Raw genomic sequence first — 14,289 nt, forward strand, 5'->3', positions numbered from 1 at the left:
CACAAAATGTATTGACGATCAGTCTAGCATTATCCAACTGGTAAGATGGGCTTCCCAGGTGGCGTTAGTGGTAAAGAAGCTGTCTGCTAATGAAGCTGATGTAAGAGATGTGGGTTTGATCCCTGGGTTGGGAAGATCCCCTGGAGGAGGTTATGGCAACCCACTCCAGCATTCTTGCCTGGAGACTCCCATTGACAGAGGAGCCTGTGGGCTACAGTCCAGTCCATAGGGTCGCAAAGAGTGGGACACAGCTGAAGTGACTTTGCATGCTCACACAGTGATAACATGTAGCTGTTAGGTATATCTGAGATGTAATCTGAACCTTGGCAGTTTCAAATCCCTTTTGGGGGATTCTAGATCCCTTTGGTAGTTTTAGTGTCAGCGGCATTAGTTACACATGGAAACTTGGTATAAATGCAAATTCCTGGCCTCCGTGTTCTAACAAACCCTCCAGGTGATTTGTGCTTGCTAAAGTTTGGCAGCTGTTGTATTATCCACACAGCTTTGGCTAACAGCAGTGTAGGAGGTATCTAGAAACTGCGTCCTGGACCCCTTTGACTTTGCCTCAATTTGTCCATAATTCACAAGGCCTAACCAGTTATACACAGGGGAAGACAAACTTACTGACACAATGTCCTTACCAAATAAACCTCCTTTATCAGCCTAAACATCTTGAGTTTGGAGCCCTACTTTCCAAATTGGGCAAGGAGTATATCTAGGCTGTATATTGTCACCCTGCTTATTTAACTTACATGCAGAGTACATCATGGGAAATGCCAGGCTGGATGAAGCACAAACTGGAATCAAGATTATTGGGAGAAATATCAAAAGCCTCAGATATGCAGATGACACCACCCTAATAGCAGAAAGCAAAGAGGAACTGAAGAGCCTCTTGTTGGTGAAAGAGGAGAGTGAAAAAGCTGGCTTAAAACTCAGTGTTCAAAACATGAAGATCATGGCATCCAGTCCCATCACTTCACGGCAAATAGAGAAACAATAGAAACAGTGACAGACTTTATTTTCTTGGGCTCCAAAATCACTGTGGGTGGTGACTGCAGCCATGAAATTAAAAGATGCTTACTCCTCGGAAGAAAAGCTATGACCAACCTAGACAACGTATTAAAAAGCAGACATTACTTGGCCAACAAAGGTTCGTATAGTCAAAGCTATGGCTTTTCCAACAGTCATGTACAGATGTGAGAGCTGGACACAAAAAAGGTTGAGAGCCGAAGAACAGATGCCTTCAAATTGTGGTGCTGGAGAAGACTCTTGATAGTCCCTTGGACTGCAAGGAGATCAAACCAGTCAATCCTAATGGAAATCAACCTTGAATATTCACTGGAAGGACTGATGCTGAAGCTGAAACTCCAACACTTTGGCCACCTGATGTGAAGAGCCAACTCACTAGAAAAGACCCTGATGCTGGGAAAGATGGAAGGCAGGAGGAGAAGGGGCAACCGAGGATAAGACGGTTGGATAACATCATCGACTCAATGGACATGAGTTCGTGCAAACTCTGGGAGATGGTGAAGAACAGGGAAGCCTGGTGTGCTGCAGTCCATGGGGTCATAAAGAGTTGGACACGACTGAGCAACTGAACAACAACTTTCTCCCTTGCCCACCCAAAGCTCCCTGTTTCCTTCTTCAGTTCTGCACACTCCTTTCTAAAATCTAAACATAATACTGCAGCATCCAGGCTAAAAAAAGCCATCCCTTGAACTACAGAATTTCAGATGGTTTGCACACTGGCCAGAGGAAACAAGGCACCCTCTATAAGGTCAGCTGTTATTCAGCTAAGAAAGTGAAATTTATAGAAGTGAGATGACTACTAGAGCAGGGTTAAGATGAAATGGCGAGCATCTTGGTTAATTTCCTTGGCCCCTGTGTTTCCTAGTAAGATACACATCTGCCAGGGACACTTTTCATACTGATATGTTCTTTTTAAGCAAACAGCTGAATGACTTCTATACTACTGCTCTTCTATACTAGAAGCTTACATCACCGTACCAGAAGCAATTAACCAATGATCAATACATTTCTGTTCAAATGAATGCAAACAAAAAATGAATGCATTCTTTTTTCTTAAAAGTTACTCAGAGGAGTATATCATCAGCAAAGAGAAGCAGCAAGGTTGGTCTCTTACCAGGTATCCATGCATAATAATTCTGCTGCCAGATTTTCAGGGTCTAAGAGTGTTCCTCAGAACTATCGTTTACCTACTTTTTAAAATATGGCATTTTCTTATGCATTTCCTCTTTGAAAAATCTTTACATATATTAAAGATTTCATTCTTTGACTACCAAATATGTTAGATATACTTCTGGAGCTCACTTATCCTTTACATATATATTTTTAATATGAAGCTGTTATTCATTAACTAGACAAATTTATTAATTGTCCCTTTATGTTTTTATATCTATTTTAAAATTTTAGAAACATACTCTTAACCCAAGGAGTAGATAAATATTCACTTACACTAAGTTCGAGTCTTTCTTTAAGGTTTTTATGTTATATTTTTAAAAGTTTAAGGTGTACACTGAAGTACACTTTTTTGTAAGGTGTGAGATGCTGTCCTAAATTTGTTTTTTTCCTCAAATGTGCATTTACTTTCTTGATAACCACTTTAAAATGATCCCTCCCGATTCATTTGAAAGTCCATTGTTAAAATGGTCCACATCCCTATTAATTCAGGCATGTATCTAGACTTTTTCTTTCGTTATACTCAAGTACTTACTTTTTTGTTTTGAAATATGGCAGAATAAGCCACCATTCATTCTTCTTTTACTGAACATACTTTAGTATTTCATCTGGTTATTTCTTGAAAGAAATCTCATCTCTTATTGAGATGTTCATTTGCATCACTCCAAACCAGAATAGGAAATTAATTTTAATTTGAGAATAAGTGAAATCATATAAATAATTTAAAATTTAAATTTCAAAAAAAGAGTTTATCTCTTCCTTTTGTTTGTGTATTGTTGCATGATCCTCAATATAACTTTCATACCTTTCTTCATACAGGCCATCATATTATATTTAAAGCATACTTAGAATTGTGTTATATGAAATTCAGTGGCTATATATCTTAGTCCATTCAGACTGCTATTAAGAAATACCACAGAGTGGGTGGCTTATAAACAGCAAACTTATTTTTCACCATTCTAGAGGCTATGAATTTGGCACAGTTGGTAAAGAATCCACCTGCCAATACAGGAGACACAAGATACTCGGGTTTGATTCCTGGGTTGGGAAAACCCCCTGGAGTAGGGAGTGGCAACCCACTCCAATATTCTTGCTTGGAAAATTCCATGGACAGAGGAGCCTGGCGGCCTACAGTCCATGGGAGTGCATAGAGTTGGACCTGACTGAGCATGCATTAGCTGGCTGACAAGGGCTATGAAGTCTGAGATCTGGGTGCCAGCACAGTTGGGTGAGGACCCTTTTCTAGATTACAGACTACCTGTTATGTCCTCATGACATAGAAGGAGCAAGGTACCTTCTTGGCTCTCTTTTATAAGGACCTCAATCTCATTCAGAGCCCTCATGACCTCATCACCTCCTAAAGACCCCACCTCCTAATAGCAGTCCATTGGGTATTAGGATTTCAACACAAAATTAGGAGAAACACAAGCATTCAGGTCACAGCACTATATAAATGGAAAAAAAAATCCACATTATTTTAGTTAAATTTAATCAAATTCCAATAATTATATATATACATATGCACTAAAAACAAAATTAAGGGCTTCCTTGGGGGTCCAGTAGTTAAGGCTCAGTGCTTCCAATACAGGGAACACTAGTTTGATCCCTAGTCAGGGAACTGAGATCCCACAAGTCTTGTGGGGTAGCTAAAAAAAAAAAAAAAAAGTCAGCATTATAGATAAAATCTTCCTTGAACATCACTACAAAGCCCCTTCCCTCCCTCAGTTCAGTTCAGTCACTCAGTCGTCTCCGACTCTTTGCGACCCCATGAATCGCAGAACGCCAGGCCTCCCTGTCCATCACCAACTCCCAGAGTTCACTCAGACTCACATCCATTGAGTCAGTGATGCCATCCAGCCATCTCATCCTTGGTTGTCCCCTTCTCCTCCTGCCCCCAATCCCTCCCAGCATCAGAGTCTTTTCCAATGAGTCAACTCTTCGCATGTGATGGCCAAAGTACTGGAGTTTCGGCTTTAGCATCATTCCTTCCAAAGAAATCCCAGGGCTGATCTCCTTCAGAATGGACTGGTTGGATCTCCTTGCAGTCCAAGGGACTTTCAAGAGTCTTCTCCAACACCACAGTTCAAAAGCATCAATTCTTCAGTGCTCAGCCTTCTTCACAGTCCAACTCTCACATCCATACGTGACCACAGGAAAAACCATAGCCTTGACTAGACGGACCTTAGTAGGCAAAGTAATGTCTCAGCTTTTGAATATACTATCTAGGTTGGTCATAACTTTTCTTCCAAAGAGTAAGTGTCTTTTAATTTCATGGCTGAAGTCACCATCTGCAGTGATTTTGGAGCCCAAAAAAATGAAGTCTGACACTGTTTCCGCTGTTTCCTCGTCTATTTCCCATGAAGTGATGGGACCGGATGCCATGATCTTCATTTTCCGAATATTGAGCTATAGGCCAACTTTTTCACTCTCCACATTCACTTTCATCAACAGGCTTTTTAGTTCCTCTTCACTTTCTGCCTTAAGGGTGGTGTCATCTGCATATCTGAGGTTATTGATATTTCTCCCGGCAATCTTGATTCCAGCTTGTGTTTCTTCCAGTCCAGCGTTTCTCATGATGTACTCTGCATATAAGTTCAATAAGCAGGGTGACAATATACAGCCTTGACATACTCCTTTTCCTATTTGGAACCAGTCTGTTGTTCCATGTCCAGTTCTAACTGTTGCTTCCTGACCTGCATACAGATTTCGCAAGAGGCAGGTCAGGTGGTCTGGTATTCCCATCTCTTTCAGAATTTTCCACAGTTTATTGTGATCCACACAGTCAAAGGCTTTGGCATAGTCAATAAAGCAGAAATAGAGGTTTTCCTGGAATTCTCTTGCTTTTCTCATGATCCAGCGGATGTTGGCAATTTGATCTCTGGTTCCTCTGCCTTTTCTAAAACCAGCTTGAACATCAGGGAGTTCACGGTTTAGGTATTGCTGAAGCCTAGCTTGGAGAATTTGAGCATTACTTTACCAGCATGTGAGATGAGTGCAATGGTGTGGTAGTTTGAGCATTCTTTAGCATTGCCTCTCTTTGGGATTGGAATGAAAACTGACCTTTTCCAGTCCCGTGGCCACTGTTGAGTTTTCCAAATTTGCTGGCATATTGAATGCAGCACTTTCACAGCATCATCTTTCAGGATTTGAAACAGATCAACTGAAATTCCATCACCTCCACTCGCTTTGTTCATAGTGATGCTTTCCAAGGGCGACTTGACTTCATATTCCTGGATGTCTGGCTCTAGATGAGTGATCACATCATCATGATTATCTGGGTCATGAAGATCTTTTTTGTACAGTTCTTCTGTGTATTCTTGCCACCTCTTCTTAATATCTTCTATCTGTTAGGTCCATACCATTTCTGTCCTTTATCGAGCCCATCTTTGCATGAAATGTTCCCTTGGTATCTCTAATTTTCTTAAAGAGATCTCTAGTCTTTCCCATTCTGTTGTTTTCCTCTATTTCTTTGCATTGATCGCTGAAGAAGGCTTTCTTATCTCTTCTTGCTATTCTTTGGAACTCTGCATTCAGATGCTTATATCTTTCCTTTTCTCCTTTGCTTTTGGCTTCTCTTCTTTTCACAGCTATTTGTAAGGCCTCCCCAGACAGCCATTTTGCTTTTTTGCATTTCTTTCCCATGCGGATGGTCTTGATCCCTGTCTCCTGCACAATGTCACGAACTTCATTCCATAGTTCATCAGGCACTCTATCTATCAGATCTAGGCCCTTAAATCCATTTCTCACTTCCACTGTATAATCATAAGGGATTTGATATAGGTCATATCTGAATGGTCTAGCGGTTTTCCCTACTTTCTTCAATTTGAGTCTGAATTTGGCAATAAGCAGTTCATGATCTGAGCCACAGTCAGCTCCTAGTCTTGTTTTTGTTGACTGTAAAGAGCTTCTCCATCTTTGGCTGCAAAGAATATAATCAATCTGATTTCGGTGTTGACCATCTGGTGATGTCCATGTGTAGAGTCTTCTCTTGTGTTGTTGGAAGAGGGTGTTTGCTATGACCAGTGCATTTTCTTGGCAGAACTCTATTAGTCTTTGCCCTGCTTCATTCTGCATTCCAAGGCCAAATTTGCCTGTTACTCCAGGTGTTTCTTGACTTCCTACTTTTGCATTCCAGTCCCCTATAATGAAAAGGACATCTTTTTTGGGTGTTAGTTCTACAAGGTCTTGTAGGTATTCATAGAACCCTTCAAGTTCAGTTTCTTCAGCATTACTGGTTGGGGCATAGACTTGGATTACTGTGATATTGAATGGTTTGCCTTGGAGATGAACAGAGATCATTCTGTCATTTTTGAGATTGCATCCAAGTACTGCATTTTGGACTCTTTTGTTGACCATGATGGCTACTCCATTTCTTCTGAGGGATTCCTGCCCACAGTAGTAGATATCATGGTCATCTGAGTTAAATTCACCCATTCCAGTCCATTTTAATTCTCTGATTCCTAGAATGTCGACGTTCACTCTTGCCATCTCTTGTTTGACCACTTCCAATCTGCCTTGATTCATGGACCTGACATTCCAGGTTCCTATGCAATATCGCTCTTTACAGCATCGGACCTTGCTTCTATCACCAGTCACATCCACAGCTGGGTGTTGTTTTTGCTTTGGCTCCATCCCTTCATTCTTTCTGGAGTTATTTCTCCACTGATCTCCAGTAGCATATTGGGCACTAATGACCTGGGGAGTTCCTCTTACAGTATCCTATCATTTTGCCTTTTCATACTGTTCATGGGCTTCTCAAGGCAAGAATACTGAAGTGGCTTGCCATTCCCTTCTCCAGTGGACCACATTCTGTCAGGCCTCTCCACCATGACCCGCCCATCTTGGGTTGCCCCATCGGCTTTGCTGGTTTCATTGAGTTAGACAAGGCTGTGGTCCTAGTGTGATTAGATTTACTAGTTTTCTGTGAGTATGGTTTCAGTGTGTCTGCCCTCTGATGCCCTCTTGCAACACTTACCATCTTACTTGGGTTTCTCTTACCTCGGGCGTGGGGTATCTCTTCATGGCTGCTCCAGCAAAGCACATCCCTTGCTCCTTACCTTGGGCGAGGGGTATCTCCTTACTGCTGCCCTTCCTGACCTTCAACGTGAGATAGCTCCTCTAGGCCCTCCTATGCTCGTGCAGTCACCACTCCTCGGGTTGCTCCTCCCGGCCGCTGCCCCTGGCCTCGGGCCCGAGGTGGCTTCTCCTGGCCGCCCCTGACCTCAGACGCAGGGTAGCTCCTTTCGGCCAATGCCCCTGACCTCAGACACGGGGTGTTTCCTCCCATCTGCCACTGACCTCGGACGTAGGGTAGCTTCTCTCGGCCGCCGCCTCTGGCCTCAGACACGGGGTAACTCGTCTCGGCCGTTCCTGCGCATCATAGCCTGGCACTCTCGGCCGCTGCCCCTGATCTCAGACGTGGGGTAACTCCTCTCAGCCGTGCTTAGTGCGCCAGGTTGCAGCCGCCCGCGCTTAGTGCACTGGGTCGCAAAAATCAGCCAGATCTCTTCCATGGATTTAGTTTTATCTTTACCATAAATCACATGGTGTTTTAAAATATAACTTGTGTGTACCATTTTGCATTTGTTTTTTTATTACTTAACAGTCTACCTTGGTTATATTGACAAACCCATACACCTTTGTTAATCACAAACTTATATAATTATTGAAGAATATTTCTTGGTATGCTGTGGTTTTTGTCAATATCCACTTGATAGACATTTAGCTTTTATCCCATTTGTAATTACTACAAATATCAGTGCAAATAAATGAATAAAACTGTTGGGACCTGACCTGAGCCATGACAGGCTCAACAGGCCACACTAGGCCTAAGCCTCAGGTTCTTGTAAGCATGAATCATACTTCTGGGAAGCCCCACCAAGGTCCCTGATGACACCAAGGTCCCCGATAACACCAAGGTCCCCAATGACACCAAGCTCCCCCCCGATGATGCCAAGGTTAAGTCAATCACCACGATGACCCAAGGTTGAGTCAATCACCACACGCCAACTACACTATTGCTGAGACAAAAGACTGCCTGTGTATAAGCAGCTGTGATTCAGAGCTCGGGGTTCTTGTCGGATTCCACTGTGCTGGATGAGACCTGGGCCCTAACTCGAGTTAGCAATAAACCCCTTTATGCTTTTGCATTGCTGTGGATGTCTTATTCTCTCAGTTTTGGGGACTCGGACTGTGGGCATAACATTTGGGGGCTCATCCGGGATTCCTTTTAACTGAGGGGAATAACACCCTCCAAGCAGAAGGGGTTCCTTAACCTGAAAGAGGTCGATTTAGCTGGCATAAGGCCGAGGCCCAGCATCGTGCTGGGAAGGCAGCTGGCTCTGTAAAGGGAGTAAACCTAGCTGGCATAAGGCCGAGGCCCAGCATCATGCTGGGAAGGCGGCCAGCTCTGTGGACACCTTGTTGGTAAGATAACCTTAAGGGAAAGGAAGTTTCAGGGGGGCTCAAGAAGACCTAGTGCTGTGTTCTCGGCCGATGTGTATTTGTTATCTGTTTGTTGTGTCTGTGTGAGTGCTAGCATTGTCTCTGCTCTTTGTGTGTTCATTTTGTCTCCTGTGTTCTTCTCTGTAATCATGGGGCAAGCAACTTCTACTCCTTTGTCCCTTATGACTGACCACTTTTCTGATTTTAAGTCTAGAGCACGAAATCTATCGGTATTAGTAAAGAAGAACAAACTAATGATTTTCTGTTCCACCGAGTGGCCTGCCATTGATGTCGGCTGGCCACGAGAGGGAACCTTCAGCCTGCCAATTATTCGAGCGATTAGAGAGAAAGTGCTCACTCCTGGCCCGTCTGGACACCCAGACCAAACTCCCTATATTTTGGTCTGGCAAGATTTGGTGGAAAATCCACCGGCCTGGCTGAGACCTTTTATTCCCCAGCCCTTTACTTCCCCTTCCCCCACTTCATCTATCCCACAGGTACTTGTGGAAACATCCAAAGAAGAAGAACACAAAGAGTGCAACGGCCGGGTGAAGCCGGTATTCCGGGAATCCTCACTCTATCCTAACCTAATTGACCTAGAAACCGATCTCTCCCCACCCCGCTATGCACATCCACCTTTGCCCCCTCAGGTACCTCAGATCTCATCCGGAGGAATGCGAAGGGATACTGAACCCTCAGCCCCAACCCAGGAGGGGGGCCCCGCCCAGGGAACTCGAGGAAGAACTAGGGGAGTCCCCAATGTGGCGGACAAAAATAACCCGGAAGCCCCCACCTCCACGGTTCAGGCACTTCCTGTTCGGGCGGGGCCAGCCCTCCCGGCCGGGGAACGAACGTACCAATACTGGCCCTTTTCCACTAGTAATCTATATAATTGGAAAACTCAAACTCCTTCGTTCTCAGAAAAGCCTCAGGGCCTCACTGATTTTTTAGAATCCATTCTTTTCACCCATAACCCCACTTGGGATGATTGTCAGCAGCTGTTACAAGTGCTTTTCACCACAGAGGAACACGAACGGATATTGTCGGAAGCACGGAAAAATGTTCCAGGGGTAGATGGGAGACCTACCATGCAACCAAATCTGATTGATGAGGGATTCCCCTTGACGCGGCCCAGATGGGACTTCGAGTGCGCTGAAGGTAGGGAGCGTCTCCGAGTGTACCGCCAGACTCTCATGGCTGGCCTCCGAGCAGCCGCCAGGAAACCAACAAATTTGGCTAAGGCAAATCTGGTTAGACAGGAGCCAAATGAGAGCCCGGCAGCCTTCCTTGAGAGATTAATGGAAGCTTTTAGGCAGTATACCCCCATGGACCCACAGGCCGATGAGTTATGCGCGGCAGTTATGCTAGCATTTGTAAATCAGGCAGCCCCAGATATCAGGAAGAAACTGCAGAAAATAGGGAGGTTAGGGGAACAATCCATACAAGACCTGGTGAGGGCAGCAGAGAGGGTTTTTAACCATAGGGAAACTCCAGAGGAAAGAGAAGAACGTGTTAGACGGGAAGAGAGAGAGTTCAGGGCCGAGGAAAACTGCAGAAATCAGAAAGAATTAGCCCAGATATTCCTTGCAGGGATGAGACAGGGAGCTAATTCTCAGGGAACTAATGAAGTCAGGCCGAGAGACGAAGGAAAGCAAATTGGACAGAGACTAAGAAAGGACCAATGTGCATATTGTCAAGAGTGAGGACACTGGAAAAGAGAGTGCCCTAAAAGAAAACCGGGGGAAAAGCCCACCAGGGAAGAAGCACCTTCCCCGGGGGCCCACATCTTATATGCAGAAAATGATAGTGATTAGGGGGGTCAGGGCTCAGCCCCCCTCCCCGAGTCCTGGGTAACTGTACATGTGGAGGGGAAACCAGTTGGTTTCATGGTGGACACAGGGGCCCAATACTCAGTCCTTAACCGGAAAGACGGACCAATGTCCAAGAAAACCAGCTGGGTACAAGGGGCCACCGGAACTAAACGATATGGATGGACTACTAAACGTCAGGTGGACTTGGGGGCCCAACGAGTGTCTCACTCATTTCTTGTGATACCAGAATGCCCGGCTCCCTTTCTAGGGAGGGATTTATTATCTAAGGTCAATGCTCAAATCCACTTGGACCATGGAGGGATATCAGTTATGGATGGGACCAGACATCCTATACAGGTTTTGTCCTTGGCGCTAAGGGACGAATATAGACTGTACCAGCCGAGGCCTCCCATGGCTATTGACCCTAATGTGCAGCCTTGGGTCCAAAAATATCCTATGGCCTGGGCAGAAACAGTGGGAATAGGACTAGCCAAACAGAGACCGCCCATCATTGTTGAACTGAAAGCAGATGCCACCCCTGTATGTGTGAAACAGTACCCCCTGAGTCTAGAGGCCCAACGAGGAATCACACCACATATCCAGCGGCTCTTGAAGGTAGGAATTCTCAGAAGGTGTCAATCTCCATGGAACACTATCCTGTTACCTGTGAAAAAGCCTGGGGGAATGGACTTTAGACAGGTCCAAGATCTTCGTGAAGTCAACAAACGGGTGAGTGACATTCATCCCACCGTCCCTAACCCATACACCGTCTTGAGTGGCCTGCCACCAGACTATGTCTGGTATACGGTCCTGGACTTGAAGGATGCCTTTTTCAGTTTGCCGCTGGCCCATTCGAGCCAAGAGATCTTCGCTTTCAAGTGGACCGAAGAGGGCAGCCAGACTACAGGACAACTAACCTGGACTCGCCTCCTGCAGGGCTTCAAAAACTCACCAATGCTATTTAATGAGGCTCTGGGCGAAGACCTCCATGAGTACCGGGCTGATCACCCCAACGTTGTCTTGTTGCAGTATGTGGATGATCTTATGCTAGCCACTGCTACCGAGGAGGCATGCCTAGAGGCGACAGGCAACCTCCTCCAAACTTTGGGGACATTGGGGTACCGGGCTAGTGCAAAGAAAGCCCAAATTGCTAGACAGGAGGTCACCTACTTAGCATATAAGATAAAGCAGGGGCGGAGACGGCTGACACGGGCTATGAAAGAGACTATTTTGCAGATCCCTGAGCCAGCAACTCCTCGTCAAGTGAGAGAATTTACTGGGACTGTTGGGTATTGCAGGCTGTGGATCTTGGGATTTGCTGAAAAGGCCCGGCCATTGTATGAAGGGAGCAGGGAGAATAAAAACTGGACTTGGACTGAGCCAATGAGACAGGCATTTCAAGAACTTCGGCAGGCTCTGCTGAAAGCCTTGGCCTTTGCTCTCCCTAACCCATCTAAGCCCTTCCAACTGTTTGTGGATGAAAAACAGGGAGTAGGAAAGGGAGTCTTGACGCAGCAATGGGGGCCTTGGAAGCGACCTGTAGCCTACCTCTCTAAAAGACTGGACCCAGTGGCCACGGGGTGGCCACCCTGACTCCAAATCATCACAGCCACTGCTCTCCTGGTCCATGATGCCAACAAGTTAACGTATGGACAACAGCTCCTGGTCTACACTCCCCATGCCATTGAAGGGATTCTCAAGCAGCCACCGGGTAAGTGGATCTCCAGTGCCCGCTTAACCCATTATCAGGCCTTGCTGCTGGATACCCCCCGGATACACTTTCAGACGCCCTGCTTCCTGAACCCGGCCACTCTCCTGCCCGCCCCAAAGAAAGACGGCCCCCTCCATGATTGTGGTGAGATATTGGCCGATGTGATGGCCATACGAAAAGACCTAAAAGATGTGCCCTTAAAAGACAGTGAACTGGTATGGTTTACAGACGGAAGTAGTTTTGTGAAAGATGGACAAAGAAGGGCAGGGGCAGCCATTGTAGATGACTCTGGAAGGGTCATCTGGGCTGAAGCTCTGCCCTCTGGGACATCCGCCCAGAAAGCGGAATTAATAGCCTTGATACAGGCACTGGAAAAGGCAGAAGGAAAAAAGATCACCATTTATACTGACAGCCGGTATGCATTTGGAACAGTGCATATTCAGGGCCCAATATATAGAGAGCGGGGGTTTACGACAGCAGAGGGAAAAGAAGTTAAAAACCTACTTGAGATCCGCAGACTCCTAGCAGCAGTCCACCGACCCCGAGCCATGTCCATAGTACATGTCCCAGGACACCAAAAAGGAGAAGATATCAAGGCTCGGGGCAACCGTGCTGCCCATGTGGCGGCCCAGGAAGCAGCCCTCAGAGACTGTAAAACCCCCATATTGACTGTGGGATTGCCACCCCTGGGAATGGGAATCCTGCCCCCAACCCCCGAGTATTCCTCTTCTGATCTAAGTTGGATCCAAGAAAATACCAACTGTCCGGAGGGCAAAGACGGATGGTATCGAGACCAAAATGACAACTTGTTGCTTCCGGCTAACTTGGGTCGACACCTTTGCACGCACCTACATCAGACCACCCATCTGGGAGAAAAAAAGACTCTAGCACTCTTACAGACAGCGTGTCTGCGGTTTCCCCAACAAAAGGCAACTATAAAAGACATAGTCTGTGCCTGTAAGGCATGCCAGATGATGAGACCAGGAAAAGGACAGCACACGGGTATAAGGTACTGGGGAGAAAGACCAGGACAACACTGGGAGATAGATTTTACAGAGGTAAGGCCAGGCAAATATGGGTACCATTATCTGTTAGTTCTGGTTGATACTTTCTCTGGGTGGGTAGAAGCATATCCCACTAAGAGGGAAACAGCAACAATGGTAGCTAAAAAACTCCTAGAAGAGATAGTGCCTAGGTTTGGGCTGCCGGTGACCATTGGCTCTGATAATGGACCTGCTTTTGTGAGTCAAATTGTTCAGGGACTGGCCTTAGCTCTGGGGACCAAATGGAAACTGCATTGTGAATACAATCCCCAGAGCTCAGGACAGGTAGAAAGAATGAATCAGACTCTAAAAGAAATTTTGGCAAAACTGGCGATAGAGACTGGTGGGGACTGGGTGACTCTCCTTCCCTTTGCTCTCTTCCAAGTGCGTAATACCCCCTACAAGTTAAACCTAACCCCCTTTGAAATTGTTTATGGGGGGCCCCCTCCAGTGTGTCCTATCTTCGAGGGAAGAATCCAGCCGCCTCCTTCATGTGGCAGTTCCAAAAAGCTCTATTGGCCTTAAGCAAGGTGCATGTGCACATCTGGACTTTACTCAAAGAAATCCGTAAAGGCCAAGAGAACGGAAAAATTCCTTCACACAACATTGGTCCAGGGGACTGGGTTTGGGTCAAACGGCATCAAGTCAAGACATTAGAGCCTAGATGGAAGGGCCCTTATATTGTTCTTACTACCCCTACTGCCCTGAAGGTCGACGGCACTGGACCTTGGGTGCGCTGTAACCACGTGCGCTGTGCCACTCCAGAAGAACAAGAAAAGGCCCAGAGAGAATGGAAGGTGACACCACATCCCTCCAACCCTTTAAAGATGAAGTTCACCCGTCGACAGGACTCAGACGAATCACCCTGATTCTCCTGTTGGTGACCATCCTCCTCGACCTGGGAGCCACCAATGGAAACCCGCACCAGCCGGCCAGGATCACCTGGAAACTTCAAAATGGACTGACGCGAGAGGTACTTAACTTAACCTCAGGAACACATCCCCCTAACACCTGGTGGCCAGATCTGTACTTTGACCTAAAAGAGGTGGTGGGTGTACCCTGGGCAAAGGGTCTCCTCCAA

General features: G+C 46.0%; 1 protein-coding gene across 1 annotated transcript; it reads left to right on the forward strand.

The window, feature by feature from the left end:
• The first annotated feature begins 8,897 nt into the window (after positions 1-8,897).
• Positions 8,898-14,077, forward strand: LOC128069635 (uncharacterized). The gene is given in 3 exon segments (XM_052662757.1): positions 8,898-12,836; positions 12,936-13,659; positions 13,662-14,077. Coding segments are annotated over 3 exon segments (5,079 nt in total).
• Positions 14,078-14,289: the final 212 nt, after the last annotated feature.

Source organism: Budorcas taxicolor, chromosome X (genome assembly GCF_023091745.1).
Source record: "Budorcas taxicolor isolate Tak-1 chromosome X, Takin1.1, whole genome shotgun sequence".
Lineage (NCBI taxonomy): Eukaryota > Metazoa > Chordata > Mammalia > Artiodactyla > Bovidae > Budorcas > Budorcas taxicolor.